Here is a 12,323-nt window from a genome sequence, read left to right as displayed (position 1 = left end):
GCTGATCCATAAATTTTAATATTGAGATTTTGTTTAATAGTTGAACCGTTTGCTGGTGGATGCTGGTTGAATATTTTCTATTCTTAGATTAGTTAGTCATAAATTGGAAGAGTTTTTTATCTTGAAAACTAACTGGAGAGATATTTCTTAAAGATTAGCCAATAATACTTGACACGTATTTTAATTGTATCTTGGCAATAGAAGATTTGAACAATAGCCATTGTTTGAGTTTGATTGCTTGATTTGTTGTTCTCATGCTTGAAGACAATCATCATTTAGGTGTGGGAAAAATTGATAGGTTGCATTTTTGTCATTAATTTTGTGATTATTTTTCTCTTTTATTTTACCAAATATTGTATTAATTGATAAATTCTACTTATATTTGGTATTTGGTGCTAATTGTAGGAAAATGAGAAAAAAGTGATGAAAGAAGTGATTTTTTAAGAGTTTCCCAATTCAAGATGGAGTCTACGTGGATTATTGGCGGAAGATTAGGAAATTACCATTTTTCTTAGATATTTTATTTAGAAAACAATTGGCACTATTCTTGAAGTTACCTTTTTTCAATTAAAATTCTAGTTTTGGTTGTCCAAGTGAGAAGCCGAATTGGTTATTAATTAGTAGTCATTAGATACCTTCTTATTTTTGGAGGGTTCGACCGCAATAGAGGGGAGGACGGCCGCTTGGCCTTTTGGCCAATCTTTTGTTTTCTCTAGTTTTTCTCTCATCAAAGACTCATGTGGTTGGCTTTGGAAAAATGGTGTGAATTGTTTCAATTGGCTATGCGTAACTAAGTTTCTTTTCTAGTCGAAGGTCAACTTAAAAACTCGATTTCAAACATCTGTGAGATCGAATTATTTTATTTATTTCTTTTATTCATTGGTATTTGTGCATTTTCTGATTTAATTTTTTATGATTGTTTTGTTATTTGAATGCCAAGGGCCCAATATTTGAATTAGCCTAATAATCTACTGCCAAATTAATCGGTTAAATCCGTAATTGTTTTATTGGTTAATACCAGTGGCTTCTAGCTTGGTCCCATGTTAGGGAAATGTATGATCTAATTTAAACAAACCCTGGTAGCAGTTTATTGATTAGGGTTGGGCTTTTCTAATTCTTAATGCAATTGAGGAATTGAATCCTATGGTCGTACCTAGGGTTATTTCTTAGTTAGGGAAATAGTTAACGGTCATATCTTAGCTATCGAAAAAGTACGGAAATGTTGGTTATTTATCGTGTGTATAGCAACTATAATCAATCTATTAATGAGTAATTGAATTATCTTTGCATCAATGATCAGTTGAATGGACCGTGTCTGAAAAGTTGCACCTTTGGCTAGAGTCGTATCTATTATTGATTAATTTTTGTTTATTTTCTTAAGTTGCTTGTATTTAGTTAATTAGTTATTTTAATATTTCTATAAAAATCTCCCATACTCTAGAATCTAAAAGAAATAAATTATCTCAAATCCCTGTGGATTCGATCATACTCACCGCTATATACAAAATTTATATTTTTGTTGAGTAGGTAATTATTGCACAGGCTCGACACCTGTCACAGGCTATCCTCTTTTTCATCTAGTAGTTGCCATTTTTCTTGTAGAGAAAAATCTAAGAGAGCAATTTTGTGTCTCTGTGTGAATTGAACCAGTTATTTGTAAAAACTTGTGTAACTTGGTAGTAAGGGGAAAGAAAGTGATGAAAATCCAAACAAGTTGTACTGGGAGAAAGAAAAAGTTTCTTCTAATCATAAAACAATCTTGAATTTCAATTAGAATGAACTTTTTGAAGCTTCACAATGAACTGCATGCCCAAAAAGAAAAACATATGGTAGCTCAAGGAAATTTTATAAGTTCTGCAAAACCTAACTCTTTCATTAAATATATATATATATATATATATATATATATATATATAACAAACAAAGTGTTCTTGCAATAACATGTAACGAGAAAACTTTTGCTAAAAAAGGAAATGAACAAAATGTTTGTAACAAGCAAACAAATTGAGTAATTCAGAATGTCGTGAAATTCTGTTATGAAGTTGGGTAATCAACAAGTGATTAGAGGACCTGCTATATGAAATTTGATATGAGAAATCAAAATCGTTAAAAAGGCCTAACAAGGCTTTCTAGACAAACACATGTAGTTAGGTTTGTGAATTCATAATGGTTCACATGTAAATCTAAACCACTCTTGTCTGCAATATCAACGAAGGAATTTTTTTCACTGTCATAAAGCACAAGCTTCCTGCTATTAACCTCCAAAAGTAATTGCTTTTTGTTCCTTGAACATGTTACTGGCTTTATGTGGTGCCATAATATCTGCTCATCAAAAGGGAATTTTAGGAAAGTTAATAGATTCCGACGTGATTCATCAATTCTGTAATCCTCCATCAGTGAAATATAAGCACATCTCCGATGATCATGGGCAAAGAAGTAGGAAACCAAGCAAATGCAACCATTCAGGACCCACAAATCATAATCCCGACGACCTTCCAAGTAAGGGCAAGGCATCATGCGAAATTCTTCGCTGCTAAGATCAAAGGCAAGAATGTAGCCTACACAGTAAAACCAGTGTAATGCACCATTAACAAGAAGTCCATCCATGGGTTCCCGAAAAGGATTCTCAAATGGAAAATCACCTATTTTTTTCCATGAATTAAGCTTTGAGCTATAAACATAAACCTCATGACTCGTCGGAGTTGACCAATCTTGGTCGAAAATACTCCAACATTTCATGAAAGCAACCACTTTGTAGGCATCATTAACAGGGTCAAACCCAAATCCCAGACGAAAATTGACTCTACAACCAATCAAATTTTCATAAGGAGGAGAGGGTAATTTACGGTGCTTTTGAGTCCATGGATTGGATTCCACAAGAAAATGTCCGACTCTGAAGTTAGCAAACAAAGAAGGCCATTGCAAGAGCCTGCTAAACGAACATGATATTCAGAGAGCTCTATAGGGCAGTTGAGTTGCTTAGCATGCAGAATGGAGCTACAAGAAAGATCTGAATCTAAAGTGTAAGTTTGTAAGTTTGTAAAAACCGAAGCGCCATGTTCAACCAAGGCAATAATCTTAGTATCATCATGATGATAGTTTGTTTGAAGGTGGTTTTTATTCAAATAATGCATTTTGATGAAGTGAGGGTCATCAATTAAAGAACGCCATGATTTTGATACGCACCGGGAGCGAATTAGAGAATCAAATGGTAACCTCAAAAGCACGTTGACAAGCACATGGTCAGGGATATGGTCTGACATTTTACCAAATGATAGTGATTGCTACAAAGTAAGTTGTCAGTCAATTGGTGGCTTAATTCGCGTCGGTGAGCCTCCTACCTCAGAGCATGACAGGATGTTATCAAAGCAAATCAGTTTAGCCTCTGCACCGAATAAGACTGGATATATCGCGAATTTGGTGATCCCAACTGGAGCATATAATATTGAGGAGTATTGGTTGCAAGAAGATTGAAATGATGTAACTAAAAGCAAGACTATATTGGGTCTAGGCTTGCCTTAACAGTTGACAGGAGCTTCAATTGAAAGTAGCCCAGCCGGCGTTTGATGAAGAATTGAAGATTGAGGAAGAATTGTTCTTTCTCTCTTCTTTGACCACTATACACCACCATACAGCTGGGGTTTGCTCATATAGTATATTATATACACAAGTGGGAGAGTTGCCTTTTATAAAGTTGTTTGAAGTTTACACTTGGTGTGTGTGTGTGTGCATGTGTTTTTTTTTCTTTGAACATATTGTCCCTACCCTTAGTGAGACTAATCTAGATTCGGCTTGAGGAGCATCCACCGAGTCCGATTCTTACTCGAGGATGAAGGTCCGGTTCAAAATTTTTCAGGCGCCACATGCAAAAGTCGTACTTCCCACCTCCAGTTGGCATTAACAATCCAATTACCGGCTGCTCCAAGCTCATGGATTACACTTGGTGTGTTTTGATAGCTTTGGTTTTTTTTTCTCACATTGTTTAACAAAAATTAGTTAACTCTGTTGAAAAAATAAATTTAATTTAATATTTTCTTAAAATACCCTTATATTAATATTAGGAGTATCACTAATCAATATACTTTTACATTAATTACAACAACAATAATGATGGTATATTAAAAATATTGTACATTCAAGACATATATCAAAGCAATTATTGATGAAAAAGTTGAATGTATTAAATAAGGTAAGTTATATTTACTGGTAACGAGTATACTATTAAATAAAGATATTTTAGAGAAGTTAAAAGTAACTATGTTCTTTAATTAGAATGTAGACTATAATTTTGGGACAAATGAAAAAAGAAAACAAAACTATCAAAGTGAAATGGAGTGAGTACTTTTGCTTATTCTAAAATATAAAGTTTCTTGTTTATACATGTATAAATCATGTCTTCTCTCCAACTCCTGTGGGGAAGAAAGTTTCTTTTAATCAAAATCTTGTGTATGTTTTGTCATTTCCACTGCCACTTTGTGGATCAACCAATAATTAGCGTTTGATGACTCATATTTGTTGGAGCAAAAGTTGTTGTGTATGATTATTTCTATCCATGGCGATCGAGTGTTTATCTTTTAGTTCAGTCCATTGGAAGGTGGCTACAGACTGCAGCTGTTTCCTGCAGAAGATAAGAATAATAGGATCATCGCAAAAAGAACTTGAATTTCTGCAGGGGCCAAAAGGCTCTTTCGAGCAATCTGATCAAGTCTAAACAAGTACAGCTTGAATCAGGATCCTATAAACATAAGAGCTTGAATCTTGATTTGGCATACTTAAGAAATAATTGGATTTGATTACCTCAATCCTGTTTTCCTAGCATGGTTCGAAGTCTCGGCCGAGACCGAGACGACTCGACCGAGTCGTCACCGTCTCGGCCCCTACCGATACGATACCGTGACGAAACGATACTGAGATACTTGACTCGCCGAGAAATCGGCCGAGACGTCACCGTGACGGATTGACTCGGCCGAGTCACTCCAAGTTATCCCGAATCAAGACGAGAAATCGGCCGAGTTACACCGTGACGGATTGACTTGGTCATTTCTTTTGCTATTTTTTATTATTTTTGTTTAGCATACTTTTTTTATATTATTAATAATTTTTAGAATATTAAATACTATAAAATTTGCGTCTCAACGAGACCGCGATCGATATGCCGAAACCGATGTGGAACGTTCCGGGCCGCGACCGTGACCGCGACCACGACTTTGAATCATGTTTCCTAGTGACTCGGAAGTTAAAGGAATATTGCAGATGTTTGCCCAGTATTGAATCCTTAGCTTTTTCGGTCCCGCTCCCAAAATTGGCCTCATCTTGATTATGTTAATCAAAGTATTTACATGATTCAATTCAGGTCAACCCTTGACAGCAATTTTAAGTTGTTTAAGCACAAGATAACATTGAAATTACGCAGCAGAAAGAAGACTGCATGTTTTTGTACATTTGCTCGAGAAATACATACAGAGTTGGTGCATCTAATTCAAACTTGTGAAAATACAAAAAGCCATCCTAAACTAATTGATTCATGAACCAGAAGATGTTTTATGTGCTAATAAACTTCAAAACAAGAAAGCAAAATCAGAATGATAAATTGTTTTGTGAACAAATTAACATTCTAAGCATCTACTCCAACTTCTTTCGCAACGATTTCTTTGTGGATTTAAACTAAAGCCTAAATTAAATTTGACAAATTAAACAAGCATCATGATAAGGCCGATCAAAGTTTGTAACTCAGACATGAGACACTGTACACTTTTATTGCACCACTGTTTATGCATACATCACTGAACAAGTTCCTGCTTGAGATTATTCAGAAGTATAAAATATCTTGCACCACCATTTTTCTTTCTTTTCTTTTTCCTGCACCATTTATGCCTACAACACTGGATTGATTGCACCTCGAGATTGTCAAATGATAACAATATCACATGCTTTCTGTCTTCCACAGTTTTTGACAAACCAGACTTCCTAGAACAGACCAACAAGGCTTTCAAAAATGATCACATGCTTTCTATCTTTAATAGTTTATGACAAATCAGCCTAATCAGGCTTGCCAGAACAGACTAGCAAGGCTTCCAACACAAACACATGAAGTTAGACTTATAGGTGAATCTATAGAACTTGCTGCACCACTCATGGCTACATCATTGAACGAATTCGTCTCCAGATCATAAAGCACCAGCGTAGCCTTGCTAATTTGCAAAACCACTTGCTCCTTGTTCTTGGATAATGCTATAGGTGTTATCCATTTGCCAAAAGGGATTCTAATCGAGCCTAATTTAGTCCAAGAAGATTCGTGAACTCCATAATCCTCCATTAGAAAAATATCAGCAAACCTCTGATTCCAAGACTCATAATCAGAGAGCAAACAAAGGACACCATTCAAGATGCACAATTTTGGGAGGAAACGGTCTTCCCAGAAAGGACAGCGCATGGAACGAAATTTGTCACTGCAAAGGTCAAAAGCAAAGATAAAGTTCAGACCGCCAACCCAGTGCAATGCACCATTAGCCAGAATACCATCCATAGGGTCAGGGAACATGGTTGCTTGTTGAAATGGGAAATCACCGATATCTTTCCATAAATTTAGTTTTGAGCTATAAACATAAACTTTGTTACTGCAAAGAGTAATTGTTGGTGTTAGGTTTTGCATACAGTTCCAACCATTCTTGAAAGCCAGGACTTTGTAATCATCACTGACACGGTCATAGCCAAAACCTAGACGGATTTGAACTTGGCTGTGGCCAATTGCATTTCCATACGGTGGAGGGGGTATCTCCCAATACTTTTGAGTCCAGGGATTCCATATAAAAATGTTCCAATTCCTATGTCCAGGGTGTAGCCCAAGTCCTCTATTATATACTTGTGTTTCTTTATTACTGTTTTCGAAGGGGCATCAATAGTTGTTTCTGCCTAATGATCCTTTTATAACTTCAATTCTAATCACTCAATTACACGTAAATGTCTTACCAACTAAAATGAGTACCGTTGTCAATTTGTATATAACTGTGAAACATACGATTGTAGATGAAAAATAATGAAATCACGTAAACTATAAATTTAAAAATTGCTTGTATCTTGATGTAACATAAACTACGTATTTACCATCTTTCTTTATCACTTACCAAAAAGGTAATAACAATATGATGGATAAAATGGGAATTCTAAATAGGATTTTCAGAACTTGTACAGCCTATCAGACTCAAGTCAACCGTTTATGACAACTAGGCTAACAAAACAAGTGAAAAAACAAAAACTTTATATTCTTTGTCCCACAGGATTGGTCCAGTGATAGTAGCGATTCTTTGGTACACAAAAGGTTCTGGGATCGAAATTGCTCCTTGGAGTACCCTGTGACTCACCAGGAAAAATGTTGTGTGAGACCGTGGCATTTCCCTCTGATTTGGTGCGCCGGCTCAAGTCGAAAGGGCTCGAGTCGGAGTATATTTCGGATTACAAAAATAGAAAAAAAGACTTTTTGGGCCATTCGTAGCACTTAATTATTTGCAAACTGCCCCCTCTTCTGTTTTGTCTGGTCAACTCTTATGATCACATTTGCAAGAATAGCTACAAAACTGATATATACTTCCTCCGTCTCATAAGAATAGATCAACACTTTCATTTTGTATTTATCCCAAATTATAGGTCTATTTCTTTTCTAAAGCATAGTTGGTATATGGATTTACTACTATATCCATAGTCAATGTGCATTTGAATCAGTAAACATGCTATTCTATTAGTCAACCATTGTACTAGAAGGAATAAATAAGACACTAAAACAAGAATCAATAGAAAGGTATATAAGGAAAGTAATAAGCAAAAATGATTACATTAATTACCCTTCTTAACTTATATGAAAGTAGAAGTGAATCTATCTTTATGACGGAAGAAGTATATAAGGTTGTGTTTGGATTGCATTTTCCGTCATTTTTCATGAAAAAATTACTGTAGCGATTTGATATATGTGAGAGAAAAATGTGATAGGGAAATGTGATCACGAAAAACGATAATATTTTCCAACGGAAACAAGCAATCCAAGCATGGCCTAAAATAGCAGTATTACTAAACTACAGGTCTAGGACTAGTATTTGTTCGGGCCACATCTTTTACAACCACTACTTGAATAATCAAGTTTGCTTGACAACTGTAGATGCAAGCCATTCTTAAATAAGCATGAAATCTTAGCTTTTTACCGGTTCCTAATAATCAGCTACTCTCAAGATGTTTCAAATTTACTTCTTAATAATTTTCACTCTCGTACATAACTACTTCGATATTAATTTAATATATTGTTTTAACAGAAGGTTCCTTGAGATTAAAATTACTAATCTGAGAACAAATCAATGGAAAAGATCATTGATTCATGACTCCAACAGTGGGATATTATTGTTTACAAGATCAGTTACAGCCAAGAAATCCTTGAGATTTAAAGCCCTTTTCCTTCCCCAGCTCCCTAATCTTCATTTACTTACTTTTGCTCAATTATGACTCCAGCAAAATGATCTGGTACTTAATCATCAACTACTTGAACCATTTTTTTCCCAACATTATCACCTCGAAAAAGTCCTGCAAAAGCTGATGGTATGCTTTCCACACCACGCGATATGTCTTCAAGAACGTGGAACTTCCCACTCTGGAGGTGCTCAAGTGTGGTTGAAAGGAAGTCCTTATAAACTTGGAAGTGATCAGCAGCAAGAAATCCTTGAATTGTGATCCTCTTGTATATGACATCCACCATGTTTAAAGCTGCACGTTTTCCTTCATTCGTATACTCTGATATAACGCCACAAACAGCCACTCTACCAAATGGATTCATGTTTTCAATTGCTGCTTCTAACATTTCTGCTCCCACATTGTCAAAATATATGTCAATCCCACTAGGGAAGTACCTATAGTATCATTGTTCAAAAATTAGCAAATGCTATCCCAAGTACATGACATCTTCACTTGCCAAAATGTTAGTTCCTATATGATAGATTATCAAGTTGAAGTTCAAGTGAAATTTCAAAGTAAAAGAGTTAAATAAATCACTCGAGTTCCTGAAATTCAATAGATGCAGTGGATTTGAGTTACCTTTTAAGGGCTGACTTAAGATCAATTTCCTCTTTGTAGTTGAATGCTTCATCAAAACCAAGCTTCTCCTTGAGCAAGTCTACCTATAAATATTTCAAGGTAAAATACAACATTATTCTTATGAAATAATTTCACTTTGTGGCCCCAAACTTGTATATGATTCTCACTTTGCACCTAAACTCTCAAATGTATCCTTCTTAAGTCTAGTTGAAAACATTATTGTTAGCAGAATTAACAGAATAGAGAAATTAATGACAAAAGGAAAGGAAATAAAAAAAAAGATATCATGAAGTCATCCAGCCCTTTATCTAGGTCATAGGTCATTCCTAAGTACAGGTTTGATCTCAAATATTTTGCTCTAATGCTTACCAAGTATTTCCTATTATCAGTAAACCAAACCCTCTTGACATAATAAATTGAAACAAACCTCACCAACAAAAAAGGGAAACACAAAAATCAGCACTGGAAGTAAATAATGTGTCCATTTGGAAATGGAAGGCTGACCTTTTTTTGGCTACCAGCACAGCCTACCACATAGCACCCAAAGAGCTTGGCATACTGCCCAACTAAACTTCCCACAGATCCTGAGGCAGCAGAAACAAACACTGTTTCCCCTTTCTGGGGTTTACACACTTCAAAAAGTCCAGCAAAAGCTGTTATCCCACTGAATCCTGCATAACAAAATTGAAAGAGTAGTTAATCTATTCAAATATCCTGATCCTACCCTGGAAAGACAATCTTAATCAGGCCCAAAATGCAGCATTATAACATGTTGATAACAATGGAAGTATGATATGAACTTACCTAGAAATCCTGCATGGTAAGAAAGTGGAAATCCCATGGTCTCCACCTTATTTAACTTAGCTCCTTTAAATTTGCTGGTACCCTCTTTTATGATGCTGTTCTCTGCCCAGCTCAGGAACCCGGAAACCAAGTCCCCCTCTTTAAATTCAGGATTGCCAGAAGCGACAACTCTCCCCACACCATAACCATCAATTTCCTGTTAACAACAATTAATTGATTCTTGTGAGCATTACTCTGCATACATCTCTGAATAAATCTTCATTGCATTGTCATCAATCAACAAAAGTAGTTTGTAATTTGCAACATACCTCGCCAGGGTTGAGGGCACCTGCAATGTTGGTTGCTTGCTGAAAGCAACTTTGGCTCGTCATGCGGTTCAATTGGTATGGATCAATCGATAAGAAGAGATTTTTGACGATGACTTCATCTTTTCCGGGCTCAATTGATAAAGTAAGAGGTTCAGTTCTAAGCTCAAAGTCTGACTCCTGTGGTGCTCCATCAATAATATGTTTAATCACTACGTATCTGTTTGTTACTTCCATTGAGGTTTCTTGCAATCCTCAAAACTTCAAAATTCTGTGTGCATGAAAAAGAAAATTGTTCCTCCCACTCCAAGAGAAAGAATGAGGAGAAGGAAAAAAAAAATGTTTGTTTGAAAACTACTCAATCGAAGAATAGTTAATGATGCACTGAATATATATACATGTATTCGACAGGATAAAAAGAAGTAAAGCGGGCCTCTCCAGATGAATTTTGTCCATTGATTGTTATAATCCTAAAGACATTTGATGTAAACTTGTATAACTCTAGCATAATTATGAATTTTACATTATTTAGTTGTATGAGTTAGACAAATTTTATGATTGTATTATATATTTTAAAAGTTACATCAATCAAATTGAATTGGACGAAACTCAACTAGAGAGGCCATGATGCAAAATTGGACGATACTTATTCTATGATTCAACAAATGTATCATTCTGCCATCTGTAATTAGTACAACTTTGAATTTTGAATTTTGAATTTTGAGTAATAATAACTGGTATGCTTGTGGATTTAAGAGATTTGTCAACATCTTATCCTAGTATATTCCTCAATTTTATTTTATTTTTTGCAATAATTTGATACACTACACTCACAAGTGCGATAGCATCAAACCAATTGTTCAATTCTTAATTTGGGAATCGAGGTGCTGCTCTGTCTCAATGGTTGTTTTTTTGGGATGTTTTATACAGACAAATATTACAGTACCAATTTTGTGAATAAATAAGCACAAAAAATAAAAATTGATTAAAAAATGTGATACAAAACATTCCATTCAAATAGTACTTGTAGTGTAAACATTTTTTTAGCAGCATTGTTATAGTTAGTCATATACTAGGAGAAAATAGAGAGGGATGGACCTATTGAATCTATTGAGAAGCACAAAGAAAATTAAATAATCTTCAATCATACTTCGATAAATTTTAGAGAGGAAACACAGTCAGAGGGATTTAATCCCTCTAATCCCTCGTCTAATGGCCAATTGAACTAGCTCAGCTGGTTTAGCATGAACAATTGTAATCATTTGTCTCCTAATGGTTGCCAATTATCTACCATTGCCTTCTAATAATTGCCTATTATCTACCATGTCTGTGCAAGCAAGGAAGCAGTATTAGGACAACAGAAAAGCACTAAATACGAGACAAAAGCCGGCTTGAGCAAAAGAACAAAGTGCAAGTCTTTGACCGGGACGGCAGGGCCGGCCCATGTCATATATATGAAGCGGGAATATGCAGTGCTGGTGCTCACTCTTTGTTGTTTAATGATGATTTTTCAATAGGTCCAATCCACTTTTGAGAAGACTTGTGCTTTTGGATGGTTAGTGTTAGGCATTTGTTTTTTGATTTTTTTGGTTGGGAATGTCCTGCATTTATGTATCCATTCCACAAAAGTAATTAAAGTTCTGTTACACCCAAGAGAAAAAAAAATACACAAAGTACATGAATATTTGTTATAGCCATAATTATTAAATTCGGTCCGGCGTGACGGTCGAACCAATCAACCCAATGAATTGGCCATTTAGTGCTTTTTGGGGTGTTTTACATGGACAAATATTACAGTACCAATTTTGTGAATAAATAAGCACAAAAAAATTTGATTGAAAAAATGTGATATGAAAACACTCCATCCAAATAGTACTTGTAGTGTAAACAATTTTTTTTTAATACAGCATTTTTATAGTTGGTCCTATACTAGGGGAAAGTAGAGAGGGATGGACCTATTGAATCTATTGAGAGGCACAAAGAGAGTTAAATAACCTTCTATCATACTTCGGTAAATTCTAGAGAGGAAACATAGTCAGAAGGATTTAATCCCTCTAATCCCTCTAATCCCTCGTCTAATGGCCAATTGAACTAGCTCAGCTGGTTTAGCATAAACAATTGTAACCATTTGTCTCCTAATAA

At 35.3% G+C, this 12,323-nt stretch overlaps 3 protein-coding genes across 3 annotated transcripts; all 3 read right to left on the bottom strand.

Moving 5' to 3' along the window:
- Positions 1-2,106: 2,106 nt before the first annotated feature.
- LOC113751875 (F-box protein CPR1-like) lies at positions 2,107-3,263 on the bottom strand. The gene is made up of 2 exons (XM_027296022.1): positions 3,187-3,263; positions 2,107-2,929 (listed from the first exon to the last, which is right to left on the bottom strand). The coding sequence occupies exons 1-2, from the start codon at positions 3,261-3,263 to the stop codon at positions 2,107-2,109; spliced, it is 900 nt and encodes a 299-aa protein (XP_027151823.1).
- A 1,316-nt stretch (positions 3,264-4,579) lies between these two features.
- Positions 4,580-7,391, bottom strand: LOC113751874 (F-box protein CPR1-like). Its single transcript, XM_027296020.1, has 4 exons — positions 7,362-7,391; positions 6,054-6,784; positions 5,898-5,967; positions 4,580-4,618 (listed from the first exon to the last, which is right to left on the bottom strand). Exons 1-4 carry the CDS (start codon positions 7,389-7,391, stop codon positions 4,580-4,582), a joined length of 870 nt encoding a protein of 289 aa, XP_027151821.1.
- Positions 7,392-8,367: 976 nt separating this feature from the next.
- LOC113754433 (NADPH-dependent oxidoreductase 2-alkenal reductase-like) lies at positions 8,368-10,492 on the bottom strand. Its single transcript, XM_027298840.1, has 5 exons — positions 10,185-10,492; positions 9,877-10,072; positions 9,577-9,743; positions 9,073-9,155; positions 8,368-8,888 (listed from the first exon to the last, which is right to left on the bottom strand). The coding sequence occupies exons 1-5, from the start codon at positions 10,416-10,418 to the stop codon at positions 8,510-8,512; spliced, it is 1,059 nt and encodes a 352-aa protein (XP_027154641.1). The 5' UTR covers positions 10,419-10,492; the 3' UTR covers positions 8,368-8,509.
- Between the last annotated feature and the right edge of the window lie 1,831 nt (positions 10,493-12,323).

The sequence above is a fragment of the Coffea eugenioides genome, chromosome 11 (genome assembly GCF_003713205.1).
Source record: "Coffea eugenioides isolate CCC68of chromosome 11, Ceug_1.0, whole genome shotgun sequence".
Lineage (NCBI taxonomy): Eukaryota > Viridiplantae > Streptophyta > Magnoliopsida > Gentianales > Rubiaceae > Coffea > Coffea eugenioides.
This window is presented reverse-complemented; position numbering and strand designations above follow the sequence as displayed.

Bases quoted from the DNA above. Each gene is read 5' to 3' on its own strand.
- LOC113751875 (XM_027296022.1), bottom strand. From the start codon at position 3,263: ATGTCAGACCATATCCCTGACCATGTGCTTGTCAACGTGCTTTTGAGG. The intron at 2,930-3,186 runs GTGCGTATCAAA...TTCGTTTAGCAG, and splicing joins GATTCTCTAATTCGCTCCCG to GCTCTTGCAATGGCCTTCTT.
- LOC113754433 (XM_027298840.1), bottom strand. From the start codon at position 10,418: ATGGAAGTAACAAACAGATACGTAGTGATTAAACATATTATTGATGGA. The intron at 9,744-9,876 runs GTAAGTTCATAT...TTTGTTATGCAG, and splicing joins TTACCATGCAGGATTTCTAG to GATTCAGTGGGATAACAGCT. The intron at 9,156-9,576 runs GTCAGCCTTCCA...AAATATTTATAG, and splicing joins GTGCTGGTAGCCAAAAAAAG to GTAGACTTGCTCAAGGAGAA.
- LOC113751874 (XM_027296020.1), bottom strand. From the start codon at position 7,391: ATGCCACGGTCTCACACAACATTTTTCCTG. The intron at 6,785-7,361 runs GTGAGTCACAGG...TGGACTCAAAAG, and splicing joins CTCACACAACATTTTTCCTG to TATTGGGAGATACCCCCTCC. The intron at 5,968-6,053 runs GCAAGCCTGATT...GGTCTGTTCTAG, and splicing joins AGCCTTGCTAGTCTGTTCTG to GAAGTCTGGTTTGTCAAAAA.